The following is a 15,000-nucleotide window of genomic DNA, read 5'->3' on the forward strand; positions in this document are numbered from 1 at the left end:
ACGTGAGTGAGAGGCGGCGTGCAGACATTCTGCAGCCAGCGGCGTCTGCATCATCAACAGCAAATTCACTTTTTTTTTGTTTTACTTAAAATGATATCGTCTCTAGTTTGTGGTTCTTCAACACAAAGATCAGCTGTCTGTACGCCAAACTTTGTGTTCACACTTTGCATCCATAACAGCACACGTTAGCTGGTCGACTAACGGACAGCTGACGGTCTGTTTCCTCATCGATCTTCATCTTTAAAGTCCTGATGGAACTGAACTTGTAGAGTTTTTAACTACAGTGTTGTGACGTATTTAATACTGAAATGGGATAGAACCAAGCAGCACCTCCGTTGAAAAATGAAGTCAAGGTGGAGGTGCAAAATCCTGCAGTTCCTGGAGTGTCCACTAGAGGCTGGCTGCAGAAGCACAGGAAGTCACATACACACCCACTCTAAAAAGCCTGTTTTTACAGCAGAGATTAACATGTTTACAGCCTGGTTCAAAAAACCAAATAGGTGTGATTAGCTCATGTCTCGATGGACACACACTGTACGGGGGGTGAATGTTTTGATGACTCATCAGTTTTGATTTGATGAAGGATAAGAGTTATTCACAATAAGGCGTGTAGCTGACCTGATTGACAGGTGGGCGCGGTGTAACGGTTTGTCAGGAGGTTTAAAACCCGCCTCAGCTCCAGCTCTCAGCCTGTCGTTAGGTTGACTGAAAGTTAGACTGAGACAGCATTTCCAGCATGGAGACCGCCATCGATGGGACTCCAGCGCCCCCTGCAGGGACAGACGGGGACGCTTCAAACATTCTTATTTACAGTCTTTGGATAAAACCAACCATCGCTCGCGTCAACAAAGCTTAAATCTATCAAAAATTATAAACGCCCCCTGAGTGCAGGATGAGTCATTGGCATTAGAAACTTTTTTTACAGGAAGAAAAACTTCAGTAAAATGTTCAGATGTGATAAACACTCAGTGATGTTTTATGGAAACATATTCTGCAGATAAATGAACATTTAACAACCAGAACGCTGGATTTCATCTGGGCTTTAACAAAGACAAGACCCTGTAACAAAAGCAGAACACTAGATCCTCCTGTGGGCGGAGCCTGTGTGTGTGTGTGTGTGTGTGTGTGTGTGTGTGTGTGTGTGTGTGTGTGTGTGTGTGTGTGTGTGTGTGTGTGTGTGTGTGTGTGTGTGTGTGTGTGTGTGTGTGTGTGTGTGTGTGTGTGTGTGTGTGTGTGTGTGTGTGTGTGTGTGTGTGTGTGTGTGTGTGTGTGTGTGTGTGTGTGTGTGTCGGACAGATAATGAGGGAGGGTTTTTTTGGTGTTACTTTCTTAAAGAGACGTTTCCCCATTTTTCAACAGTCGTCCAAACAGAAAGAGGAAGAGAAGCTGCTGCGTGTGTGTTACTGTGTGTGTGTGTGTGATAGTGTGTACTTGCACATAGATGTTAATGTGTGTGTGTTGAAGCAGAGAAGATGAGGATTTTAGTGTTACTGCCGGATCATGAGAAGAGGAGGATTAAATCAGAGGTAAAGTCTCTCTCTCTCTCTCTCTCTCTCTCTTTGAGCTGTGGGCTTCCTGCATGTTCCTTCTCTGATCCAGGTGAGCTCAGGTAGAATGAGAAACAGCTGTCGTCGGTGATCAGGTGATTTCAGATGCATTCCTTGTTGTTTAAAACTCTGAGAGGTGGAAAGCAGATTTAAAACACAAAACTTTCCCTGTTACAGCGGTTGTAGAGAGAGAGAGAGAGTGTGTGTGTGTGTGTGTGTGTGTGTGTGTGTGTGTGTGTGTGTGTGTGTGTGTGTGTGTGTGTGTGTGTGTGTGTGTGTGTGTGTGTGTGTGTGTGTGTGTGTGTGTGTGTGTGTGTGTGTGTGTGTGTGTGTGTGTGTGCAGGAGGCAGCTGTTATCATTGCAGCCCCCCTTCCTGTTCGATCAGCAGATTCCTCAGTTTTTCTGTAGAAACCTGACGTGCCTTCAGCTCAGGTCAGAGCTCGAGTGCTGACAGGAAAAGTTTTTACTGAGCTGAAAACAAACTGCTTTTCAAACGATTAATTTGAACCTGATGCTGATCCAGAAGGGAGGAGGAGGAGGAGGAGGAGGAGGGGGGGGGGGGGGGGGGAGAGATTAACCCTGCTGGGAGAGTTTTAAGGACAACGAGCGTCCTGGCGAGATGGAGCCGTGTATCGTCCTCTACAGGGAGAAGTGAACGAGTGTGTTATCAGATACAAGCAGTGTTTTCTTGAAGCTGAACTCTAACCCCTGACCTCTGACCTCTGACTTCAGCTGAAGGTCATCAGTGTGTGTGTGTGTTATCCTGGTATGCAGTGTGTATCAGCAGCTCTATCTCTGAATGTGGGATCAAATGTGTCAAACATATTTTGCAGGTTTGGCTCCATTTGAAGGGGAAAATAGTATTTAAAAAAAACAATATATTAACCCTCGCTCCTCTCTGGCTCCGCCCTCTTTTACAAATGTTACCACAACGAATTTGGGCAATTTAAACAGTGTGCAGAAGATTGCTATTTCTGCACAAGAATTGTTGTGAATTCAAAACAAGAAAAGAGCCAATAAACAGTGACTTGGACTTTTTTTAAAATCTAAATAGTTTGATCCCAATGTTGGCAACGACTCCTAAATGAAAACGTTGCCAATGTCCACAATGAATCCAGATGTTGCGAGCTAGTGTCAGCAATAAATCCCAACATTGTCAACGTACACGACCTTAATCACATCGTTGCCAATGTAGGGTGCAAAAATCGCAACGGTTGCAATTTGTGTATTCAAAACAATAAAAACCCAATATTGGGTGACTTGGACTTTTGTTGCCATGGTTACAATGTTCTCAATATATCCCAACGTTTCCGATGTTTTTGTAAAATGTAAACGGCCTGCGGGAGTTTTCCTCCAGTTTCTGTTGATGTTTTCACGTTTCACGTACATTTTTTAATTCTGGTATGGTCGCTCACTCTGTGCTCTGATTGGTCGGTTCCAGCTGCCGGTGTCAGGGAACATGCTGGACGTGTACGGCGGCAGCGGAGGGATGGCCACACCCACCATCACCGTTAGCAACAGTTGCCCGGCCGACCTGCATGCGGTCAAGAGAGAGGTGAACGGTGAGTGTGACGTTGCTATACTTCTGAGGACATTTGTTAAAGTTTTGATATTAATAATTAAAATGTTGTTTTATAAAATCTTCATCATCTTCATCATCATCTTCATCATCACTGTGAGGAATCAAAGGTTCTTATGTAACTAAAAAGCTGTGCAGAGCTGAATCCTGATTGGTTCCCTCTGAGACTGAAGCCCCTCCCCCTCAGTTTCCCAAAATCTGTTCTTCTTCAGTTTGATGACTCGACATCGGGACTTCCTCTGAACACACACACACACACACACGCACACACACACACACGCACACGCACACACGCACACACACGCACACACACACACACACACACAGACACACACACACACACACACACACACACACACACACAGAGTTTTGACCTCGTCATCAGTTCCACTTCCTGTTGAGGGAACATGAACGTCTGTTGTCCAAAATCAAAGCACACATTTTCTGCTGAGTCTTGACATGACATTTTTACTTTCTGGACTTTCACACGTTTTCACATCAAACTTTTCAACAGTTTTGAAACTTTTTAAGTTTATTTCGTACTTTAGAAAAACAAACTTCACTCAAAGAATTTGTGTGATTTAAAAAAAAAAACAACTTTAAACATCAGAGTCCGCCTCTCTCCATGGAGACAGAGACGAGGTCAATATTTAAAGCCCCCTCATCAAAATGAATCCTGAGCGCTCAGCTGAATCATACAGTGTCTTCATCCGCAGGTTGTTGATTTAGTTGCCATGGAGACGAAGGTGCGATCAGCTGAGCCGAGTGCTTGTTGTCTGAAGTCTTAGATTGTCAAATGAAATCATTAAAAATCACCTGAAGCTGCAGGAGGATTTTAAACATCCATTATCTATACCGCCCTTTCCTGCTCGGGGTCGCGGGGGGCTGGAGGCGGGGTTACACCCTGGACTGGTCGTCAGCCAATCACAGAGCTGACATATAGAGACAGACAACCAGTTAACCTAACGAGCATGAACTTAAGTTTATCTGAAGACAGGATGCTGCAGCTCAGGGATGATGATGGAGATGTTGTTGTTGTTGTTGTCTTCGTGATGTTGTTGTTTATGATGTTGTTGTTGTCGTTGTAGACGTGGAGGCCAAAGCTATGATCAAAGAGAGACAGAAGAAAGACAACCACAACCTGAGTGAGTTCTGCAGTGTAACCTCCACCATTCATAAAAGACTTCTGACATGTTTACAGAATCTGAGGAGACGAGCTGCTGACCGGCAGGTTTTTAACTTCCTGATGTTCTGCTGCGGTTTGACTTCAACGCGTTTCCTCAGAGTCTGACTCAAACTGTGTGGAAACATGTTAACACAACATCTTAAATCTGTGGATGTTTGTTTGTTTGTTTGTTTTCAGTCGAGAGGAGGAGGAGGTTCAACATCAACGACCGAATCAAAGAACTCGGAGATCTCATCCCCAAATCCAGCGATGCGTCAGTACACAAATACTGCACTTCTACTCCACAGTAATACACTGATGCTACACATCAGAACCTTCATACTCCTCTAACTGTGTGTGTGTGTGTGTGTGTGTGTGTGTGTGTGTGTGTGTGTGTGTGTGTGTGTGTGTGTGTGTGTGTGTGTGTGTGTGTGTGTGTGTGTGTGTGTGTGTGTGTGTGTTCATTTATTTAAACTCCTTAACGAAAAATATGACATAAAATGTTTCTTAAAGGAAGACTTTGAGACTTTTTGATCCAGTAGATGTCGCCCTTGAGCTCCAGCATGAAACCAAAACAAACTTCCTGTTAGGCCACGCCTCCTCCATATTGAAGCCTCTGCTCTCCTCCAGAGACACACCTCCAACCCCCCTCCTCTCTAGAGTCCGCATGAAGGAGTTATCAAATTAGAACGCACCATAATTAAAACAAAGTAGTCCTCGTCTTGAGCTGCATCACCTGTGTCCTGCATTGTTGTGTTAGCATGCTAATGTTAGCGCTCTTTAGTTAGGAACTCGTTTTCAGGCACCTGAAATGGTGATGTATGTCCTGCAGTGTGTATGTGAACAGAGTCAACACTTATAAGTGCCTTGTGTGTGTGTGTTAACGAGGCGTGGCCTGTGATTGGTTGATCAGGGAGACCAGGTGGAACAAAGGAACCATCCTGAAGGCGTCGGTGGATTACATCCGCAAACTACAGAAAGAACAGCAGAGGGCGAGAGAGATGGAGGACAGACAGAGGAGGCTGGAGAACACCAACCACTCCCTGCTGCTGCGCATACAGGTGAGGAGGGGGCGGGGCTTCAGACTATGGACCAATCAGCTGTTCGTCTGGCAGGAAGCTGGGCTTGCATTGTGTTAAATATTTATTTTAACAAAGTTTTTACAGATTTGTTTGTCAAAGGTTTTTGTAGTTTTACATACTCGATGAGTCATGGTTATTGTAGTTTTTACAGATTTGTTTGTCAAAGGTTTTTGTAGTTTTACATACTCGATGAGTCATGGTTATTGTAGTTTTTACAGATTTGTTTGTTAAAGGTTTTTGTAGTTTTACATACTCGATGCATCATGGTTATTGTAGTTTTTACAGATTTGTTTTGGTGTTAAAGTTTTTACTTCCTGTCTTTGTGTCTCTTTTGAAGGAGTTGGAGCTTCAGGCTCGCCTCCACACCCTCTCTTCCTCCTCCTCCTCCTCACCCGCTCCAAACTCCTCCTCCTCCTCTCTGGACCCCCAGGCCCTGCTCTCCCCCTCACTGTCTCACCCGTTCCACCCCTCCTCCCCCTCCTCCTCCCTGGTGACCCCCCTGGGTCTGGACGCTCTGAGCTTCGTGGAGCTGGACGAGCCTCACGGGGCGTCGGCCGTGTTCTCCCCCGACCTGATGAGCGACATGGGGCTGACGGAGCTCGGAGACATCCTGATGGAGGAGGGGGGAGGGGGTGTGATGTCGGACCCCCTGCTGTCCTGCGGAGCGTCAAAGACGAGCAGCAGGAGGAGCAGCTTCAGCATGGACGAGGACCTCTGAGGACGTCATCACACACAGCCATCTTATTGGCCACCGCTGTTTTTTATTCTATTGGATCAATTTTTTTATAATCCATGACATCATCGAACAGACAACGCTCAAATGTGACATCACAGGGAACGACCGTCATCCAGGGAAACCACGGCAACCACTGTGACCTGGAGTGTAAACATCCAGTAACTTCTTTAAGAAGAAGAACCACGAAGAAGCTGATTGGCTGAACACTGAACAAACTTACAGCTGATTGGTCGATAGAGTTACTCTTCCTCAAGTCACCAAAATCTGATTTTAAAAATTTGAAAAAGAAAAAGATTTGTTATGAGATTCATGATGTTTGATCAAATATTCTACAAAGTACCCGTCTTCCAGCCGAGACCGATCTCATGTCTCCGTCTGCCGTGTTGTTACATTTAGCTCGCCACCCCCCCGAGCCTGTCCGCCATTTCCCCGGCAGGTTCTCACTTTTAAAGCCCCCATGAAACATCTTCCTGCAGGTTGTTTTTTATTTCACATTTTAGAGGGAAAGTTGTGTAGCAGTCTGTTTTACACCGTGCGTGCGTGCGTGCGTGCGTGCGTGCGTGCGTGTGTGTGTGTGTGCGAGGAGAAAAAGAGACAAACTGATGTTTACTCCACGTTAGCGATCAGGTTGATGAATGAGAACATTCTTTATTATTCTCGTGTTCTGCTTAATGTTTGTATCACAGGAAACAGAAGGGAACCCGCCATCTTTCTTTACGTCCTGCTGCTCACGTGCTCGCCATTTCACCCCTCGAGGTCACTGTCCACGATCGTCATCACATGAAAATCATCCAATCGGTGTTTTTAATTCAGCCTCGATCAAACCTGTGAGCAGAGACGCTAGCCCCGCCCACCAGATGTTTTTATATCATATTTTATGTTTTTTAAGATGAATGACGGTGGCGGTCTGTTCGCTCGCTGTACAGCTGAGCAGCGAGCGAGCAGTGTGTCGTCTGTAGCTGTTAGCTCGCCGTGCGGCCCGCAGCTGACTCGTCACGATACCAGAATTTTAAACTTCAATATAATCTAAGAAAAAAATCAAACGATACCTGTTAGTTACCACGGCAACAAACAAAAAAGTCCCAGACACTCGACATTTGGTGTCTTGTTTTTTTATCATCAAATATTGCAGGCAAACTCCTGCACACCGGGGCGCCGGCAGCCTGACGGTTAGTGCGTGCACACATTGTACGGAGGCGGGCGTCCCAGGTTCAAGTCCGACCTGCCAAAAATCTTTGTGACTCCACTTTGACACAGCGCACATGGCAGTTACCGTGGCAACAGCAGCCTTCCTTCAGATGCTGTGAGATGAAAGCTCTTCTTCCACAAAGGGATTTTTTTATTTGTTTGTTTGTTTGTTTGTTATTGTTGTTCTGATTGATGACATGTTTACAAACAGTGTGTCGTTCATCACGCAGCATTGTCGTCTGATTTTAACGCGTTTTTATTTCGCGTCATCGTGTTCGTTTTTATAGATTCTTTACGTGTCAGATTCAAACTTTTTTATAGAGAAATAAAATCATTTAAGACAAACTGTTTGCTTTCTTTGTCTTTTTTACAGCTGCTCACTGTCTGTTACCATGACAACAACAACCACACTTTGATCATTGAAAAAAACTCCTTACTAGTTTTATTTACACAAAAATCATTTCTGTTTAGTAAGCAGTAACAATTTAAGCAGTGTGAATTACACAATTTCTCCACCAGGGGGCTCTCTATCAATTCAATAGAAACTTTATTTATTTATTTTTAATAACTTTAACTCGTCTCTATGATGGATATAATTATTACAATGAGATATATTGACTTCTTTATTTTTATTTTTATTCAGTTCCATCAGCAGATTTTTATCAGTTAATTGACAAAATTCTTGTAAATTCGTTGACAACATTGTGAATATTTGTCAGGGAAAGATGAGTCAGAGATGAGGTTATTCTGTTTCTGTCCACCTGGGGGTGCTGTGTGTGTTCATGTCTGAAGTTTAAATTCAATCCAGCACACAGTAACCACAAACTGATCATTTAATCATTTAATGTTTTAGCACACTCATCAATTTGAACACCAGGGGGCAGCACCTCATAACAAGCAGCGTTACAGTCTGTTTGAAACGAATGTGGATTCATCCGCTGCTGAAAATAGTCCCGAACAAAACACGCATCCCATCACGCCTGCTTCATGGAAAGTTACAAATTCAGAGCCTTGTTTTTTTTTAAACTTTATATCTGAAATGGTTTTAAATCTAAAAGAGACACAAACTGGAAATCAGGAGGTCAGACAGTTTGAACAGGACATGCTGATGTGGGAAATGAGGATGTCAAAAAATGTTCAACTTCAAATAACTTTATTAATCCGTTAGGACACACACTAGGACACACACACACACACACAAATTGGGGAGAGAGTGAGAGAAAGAGAGAGAGAGAGTGTGTGGAAGGGATACCAGGATACCGGTGCCACTGATAACACGTTTTAAATTATATAATGAAAAAGCGCAGAAAGTTTAAAAAGACAATGAATCCAGAGACATGGCACACTATCTAAATTGTGTAAAAACATTTTCTGTGCTGTTTAGAAAATGTGCAGGAGTTTTGATCATTGAAGATTAGAAATTGCCCATAGTTAGGGTTCAAACAGGTGTCCATATAATTTAAAATCAAAGAAATCTGACCGGATCACATGAACCCTGCGACCCCTCAGAGGGCCCTGAACCTCAGCTTTAATCACTGTTTGGGGATCGGTGTGTTTTTGGGCCACAATGTGAAGAAATCGGTGGAAAAATCAGACCAACTGTTGTTTTATTTCAGCTCCGTGTGTGTGTGTGTGTGTGTGTGTGTGTGTGTGTGTGTGTGTGTGTGTGTGTGTGTCTGTGTGTGTGTGTGTGTGTGTGTGTGTGTGTGTGTGTGTGTGTGTCTGTGTGTGTGTGTGTGTGTCTGTGTGTGTGTGTGTGTGTGTGTGTGTGTGTCTGTGTGTGTGTGTGTGTGTGTGTGTGTGTGTGTGTGTGTCTGTGTGTGTGTGTGTGTGTGTGTGTGTGTGTGTGTGTGTGTCTGTGTGTGTGTGTGTGTGTGTGTGTGTGTCTGTGTGTGTGTGTGTGTGTGTGTGTGTGTGTGTGTGTGTGTGTGTCTGTGTGTGTGTCTGTGTGTGTCTGTGTGTGTGTGTGTGTGTGTCTGTGTGTGTGTGTGTGTGTGTGTGTGTGTGTGTGTGTGTCTTTCTTTGATGTCAGGCGTCCCGGAGGTCAAAGGTCAGGTGGCGTTGTCATTCCAGTGATTTCCGGCTTCCTGTTTGGATGTCCTGTCACGTCAAGTTACTCCAACTCCAACATAACAGACACTTCCTGTCCCTGCAGGATCCACTTCCTGCGCCCTGCCTGGCCCCGCCCCTCCTGAGTTGTCAGTCACAGCGAGTTCCACAGAGACAAGGAGGACTTTATTTCTGCTGCGTTATATCACGACCACCGTTTAGAGGAAGAGGTTGACAGGTTGTAAACAGACTTCATGCTGTATTCATCCGCCGCTGAAAATAATCCACAATCAAAACCGATACTTCCTCCCGTTTGTTTGATGAGAACTACAAACAAAAGGTAGCGGCGAGGTCGTTTACAGGTCAAACATCCCTGACAGCTTCAGAATGTGATTAAACACGAAGGCACACAGAGACGCCATAGTCCGTGTAAAACATGAACGTCGTGTCAGTGATGTCACCCGTTGGTTGGCGTTTTGAAGCCAAACGATGGCGGCTGCCATATTGGAAATGCTGACTCCATCTAACTTAAAGAAGATCTCTTATACTCACTTTTCTGGTGGGTGTGTCCTTGAAGGAGCTGCCGAGGTGGGCGTGTCCTACAACTTTGCTCCATGCTTTGCTCTGATACGTCGGCAGAACCTGACGTCAGGTTCTGGCCAAGTCTCGCCAAGTTCTCGTAATTACTCGTTCAGAACAGCAGGAAACGGCAGGAAAAAAAAAAGTTGTAATCAATAAAGAAATGAGCTATAGAGACCCAACGTATTTATGTACCATGCTGTGAAGGAGGAGACAGACTCTAGTGGACACTGGAGGAACTGCAGCTGTAAAGTTAGACATTTTAACATAGAGCTCTATGAGGACTGACTCACTGCAGGAGACAGACTCTAGTGGACACTGGAGGAACTGCAGCTGTAAAGTTAGACATTTTAACATAGAGCTCTATGGGGACTGACTCACTGCAGGAGACAGACTCTAGTGGACACTGGAGGAACTGCAGCTGTAAAGTTAGACATTTTAACATAGAGCTCTATGAGGACTGACTCACTGCAGGAGACAGACTCTAGTGGACACTGGAGGAACTGCAGTTTTTTTAACACCTGAGTTTGCTGCATGAGGTGACATCTTTTTTTGTGTGCGTTGTTTTTACTCCTCTTGTGTCTTTTTGTCCTAAAATAATATTTTTATTAATTTCTATTTCATCTTATTTAAATCGATTTAATGTATTCATGTCTTTGAGTCTGGAAAATCATTGAAAAAAAACAGAAACAGAGGTTTGAGCTCTGATCCAACGGTGATGTGTCTGTGACCGGAAAGCAGAGTCAAGCGCTGCGTTCATGGACTCCGACTACGAACGAGCGCATTCAGATGAACTTCAGTCTGGAATTTATTTTTTCCAACTTGGACATTTATCTCTGACATCATCTTGCAGTCCTTCTCTGATTGGCTGCTCTACGAGGGGAAGCAGATGGAGCAGCACTCCAAACAGACCTCCAAACAGTCGGACGAGCCACAGCAGCCCTCCAGTATCCCACAATCTAACACGGCCTCACACGCCTCCTCCGTACAGGCCGCCTCCCCCGCCGCCTCAACGCAGCAGCAGCAGCCAACGGCAGAGTCGCAGCACCCGACCCCACCCACTCCACACGCCAGACACGCCCCCAACGCCGAACACATGGACAGCATCTCACAGTATAGACATCCCAGGAGACACTGAATGCAACAGTCTGTGGAGAAACAGAACAGAGAGGAGACAGTGAACGCAACAGTCTGTGGGTTTGAAAAAAAACACCAACTGATGCTGGGAGGGGTCACAGTGTGTGTGTGTGTGTGTGTGTGTGTGTGTGTGTGTGTGTGTGTGTGTGTGTGTGTGTGTTCAGGAGAGATAAGCAGAGCTCCATGTTGGAGGTGTTCAGCTGATAAACACTGAGATGAGAGCGCTTTCCTGTCAGACAGAAATACCATCTGTCTGTCTCTCTGTCTATCTGTCTCTCTGTCTGTCTGTCTGTCTGTCTGTCTGTCTGTCTGCCTGTCTGTCTGTCTCTCTGTCTGTCTGCCTGTCTGTCTGTCTCTCTGTCTGTCTGCCTGTCTGTCTGTCTCTCTGTCTGTCTGCCTGTCTGTCTCTCTGTCTGTCTGTCTGTCTGTCTGTCTGTGTGTGTGTGTGTCTGTCTGTCTGCCTGCCTGTCTGTCTGTCTCTCTGTCTCTCTGTCTGCCTGTCTGTCTGCCTGTCTCTCTGTCTGCCTGTCTCTCTGTCTCTCTGTCTGTCTGCCTGTTTGTCTCTCTGTCTCTCTGTCTGTCTGCCTGTTTGTCTCTCTGTCTCTCTGTCTGTCTGTCTGTCTCTCTAGCGCCCCCTCTGGACAAACATCAAAACGATCTGCTCACCGTCTCCAGTGATCTCCTTGATGTGGGCGGCGTCTGTCTTAACGGAGGCGTGGCTTTTAGTGGAGGAGAGACGCTTCTGATTGGTGTTTTGATGATGATGATGATGAAGGCTGCAGGTGTGTCTGTTACAGGTGGACGAGCGAGAGGGAGGAGGAAGAGAGGGGAGGGAGGGAGAGGGAGGAGTGCAGACCGGGGGAGGAGACGCTGACAAGGCGTTCACACCTGAGAGACAGAGAGATGACATCATCAATGACGTCAGAGGTGACATCAGAGGTGACGTCAGAGGTGACGTCAGAGGTGACGTCAGAGGTGACGTCAGAGGTCAGAGTTTAAACACCTGAGCGTCAGGTTACCGTTCTGTTTGTGTTGAGCAGAGGCGGGCTGAGCGGGCAGGAGGCGAGAGACGTCATTGGTGGATGAGCTGTCAATCAAAGAGTCATCACTGCTGTCCGGGTCGTCTGCCCTATCCAAGAGAGAGGGAGGAGCCTCATCTGCAGGAAGAGGTTAAAAAACATCAGAAGAATGCAGCCATCTTGGATTTGAGTAATGGAGGTGTGGTCAGTGAGGCTGTGGGGGAGGGGCCCAGTGTGAGATCTAAGTGTTTGTTTTTAGAGGAGGTCATTAAAGAGCCGCAGATGAAACTTAAAGAACGAGTTCCAGTCAGGCATCACAATCCGTCCCGTGGTTATTTACGAGGATCGCATGACACGAGTTTGTTTTGTGCTGCAGCCTGACAGGAAGTGGTGCCTGTAAGCCTCAGCTCAGGGTGAGAAACAGAAACAGGAAGTGGTCCAACAGCATCCTCCTCAGGATGTGGATCCAGACGGGGAGACAGGTCCTGACGTCTGTAAGTGCTCTGAGGTCAGGAGCCGTTTGTGTGATGTCATCAGAACGCACAGATGACGAGTGAAGAAGAAACGTCATCAGAACAAAAACAAGAAACACAACCGGGTCACGCTCTCACAGGAAACATCACCTGTATCCGTCTTCTCACCTGAGCTGTGGTGTGGGAGCGTCCCATTGGCGGTTGGCTGGCTGGAGATGCATTCTGATTGGTTCTTACTGGCTCCGCCTCCAGTGACGTCAGAGCCGTTACACTGTGATGCCACATCCATCCTGATAATACAAAATGAAGATAACAAACAGATTGATCAGGTTCAGGATCAGGTTCAGGATCAGGTTCAGGTTCAGGATCAGGTTCAGGATCAGGTTCAGGATCAGGTTCAGGTTCAGGATCAGGTTCAGGATCAGGATCAGGATCAGGTTCAGGTTCAGGTTCAGGATCAGGATCAGGTTCAGGATCAGGTTCAGGTTCAGGTTCAGGATCAGGATCAGGATCAGGTTCAGGTTCAGGTTCAGGATCAGGTTCAGGATCAGGTTCAGGTTCAGGATCAGGTTCAGGATCAGGTTCAGGTTCAGGATCAGGTTCAGGTTCAGGATCAGGTTCAGGTTCAGGATCAGGTTCAGGATCAGGATCAGGTTCAGGTTCAGGTTCAGGATCAGGATCAGGTTCAGGATCAGGTTCAGGTTCAGGTTCAGGATCAGGATCAGGTTCAGGTTCAGGTTCAGGATCAGGATCAGGTTCAGGATCAGGTTCAGGTTCAGGTTCAAGATCAGGATCAGGATCAGGATCAGGTTCAGGATCAGGATCAGGATCAGGTTCAGGTTCAGGATCAGGATCAGGTTCAGGTTCAGGATCAGGTTCAGGTTCAGGTGACTTTACCTGTAAGTAGATTTGTTTACATCCATCATGATCACAGTCTGTAAATATTCACAGGTTCAGTCTGATCACTAATCAGACATATTTTGTTTGTTTTTGTATCAGGCTGTAAACATGTTTATTTCTGCTGTAAAAACAGCTTCTTGGTCTGTGGTGTCTTGTTGAGCAGTGGTTCTCAACTGGTGGGTCGGGACCCACAATTGGGTCGTTGGTCTGTTTTAGAAAAGATTATAATAGAATAATTTTATTGATCCCAAACTGGGACATTGTGGTGTTACAGCAGCATGTTATCAGATAAAATAAAACAATATAGAGACATAAATAAGTACTTAAAATATTAAAAATAAAGAATAAGAAGAGATTTATACATCAAGGATTTAACTTAACATTCCTACTGGTTTAAAAAGAAATGAAAAATGAAATACAACATTTATTCAGAGTAGGGTTTTCAGTGGGTCGTGAAAGTGTGCCCGGAAATTAATGAATTGTGTCAAAAAGTCTATGAAGTTTTTAAAAACATCTGTTCTGTTTCTGTTTGAGGTCCTAACGTCATTATTATTCAGTAACTGAATCTCATTCAGGAGTTGGTGGTCCTGAGGGTAGACCAGCTGAGAACCACAGATCTGTAGAGTTCTGGTGTTCCTGCAGCCAGCCTCTAGTGGACACTGCAGGTTTTTACTTTTTCTTTCCAAGACCGGACAAAGACAACAAAATGTTTATCTAATTGTTGTCTTGACTTTAACACACATTTCTCTGTATATTTTATTTCTTTATGATTTAAATTCAGATTATATTTTATATATTTATTAAACATCATGCAGCATAATGATTTAAATAAATGGATAAAGATATGATTACAGTACATATACTCCATGACAGATTTAGTTCATTATTCTCTTAACTTTGTTCATCAGTTGTAGTTCACTTGTTCAACCACTAGGGGAGTCTTTCTTACATTTATTCCCTCTAGTCCCGTTTGAATCCAGACCTCTACCGGGATCAGGATAATCCTCATGTTTTTGGATCAAGGTAATCCGGATCCTACTCAGAAGTTTTGAACCCGGATAATGAATTAGATCATCTGATTTTATCTGATATGTGATTCTGTGTTTCCTTTGAACAGCCGAGTGAGAGTGAAGAACTTCTTTAAACCGATAGATCATCATGCAGTAAATAAATAAATAAATAAATGAATAATAACAGTCTGTCAGTAAAGAGATGCGGACTCAGAGGTGTTACAGTTTTATCAAAATCACACAAATATGAGCTCAATCATTTAATTCTTCATATTTTAAAATGTGTTGATGTCATCAGACAGATAACAGTCATAAATAAAACACAACGTTTTAACAGTGTAAGGTCTAAAGACATTAAAACAGAAGAAACGTTTCTCACCTTCTTTCTCTTCTTGTTTGTTTGTTTCTCTCTCTCTCTCTCTCTCTCTCTCTTCTGTGTGTCTGTCTTTAAACTTCTTTCAATAACAGTCAGCCGTTGTGTTGGGAGCGCGCACATGCGTGTCATCGCCTCCTCAGTTTCCTTTGCACACACACA

General features: G+C 44.8%; 1 protein-coding gene and 1 long non-coding RNA gene across 3 annotated transcripts in view; one reads left to right on the forward strand and one right to left on the reverse strand.

Moving 5' to 3' along the window:
- Positions 1 to 7,643, forward strand: part of tfe3a (transcription factor binding to IGHM enhancer 3a) — a 16,116-nt gene extending 8,473 nt beyond the window's left edge. Inside the window, exons 7-11 of one of the 2 annotated variants that reach the window (XM_061058449.1) lie at positions 2,990 to 3,110; positions 4,216 to 4,272; positions 4,491 to 4,566; positions 5,206 to 5,353; positions 5,712 to 7,643. In XM_061058449.1, the coding sequence (XP_060914432.1) occupies positions 2,990 to 3,110; positions 4,216 to 4,272; positions 4,491 to 4,566; positions 5,206 to 5,353; positions 5,712 to 6,092 (783 nt within the window). In that variant the 3' untranslated portion in view covers positions 6,093 to 7,643. Of the gene's footprint in view, positions 1 to 2,989; positions 3,111 to 4,215; positions 4,273 to 4,490; positions 4,600 to 5,205; positions 5,354 to 5,711 lie in introns of both variants that reach the window. The other variant, XM_061058448.1, reaches the window with a different exon arrangement.
- Positions 4,645 to 15,000, reverse strand: part of LOC132990289 (uncharacterized) — a 49,934-nt gene continuing 39,578 nt past the window's right edge. Inside the window, exon 2 of the long non-coding RNA XR_009676039.1 lies at positions 4,645 to 4,913. This is a non-coding gene — a long non-coding RNA (uncharacterized LOC132990289). The remainder of the gene's footprint in view (positions 4,914 to 15,000) is intronic.

This window comes from Labrus mixtus, chromosome 15 (assembly GCF_963584025.1).
Source record: "Labrus mixtus chromosome 15, fLabMix1.1, whole genome shotgun sequence".
Taxonomy (NCBI): Eukaryota; Metazoa; Chordata; class Actinopteri; order Labriformes; family Labridae; genus Labrus; species Labrus mixtus.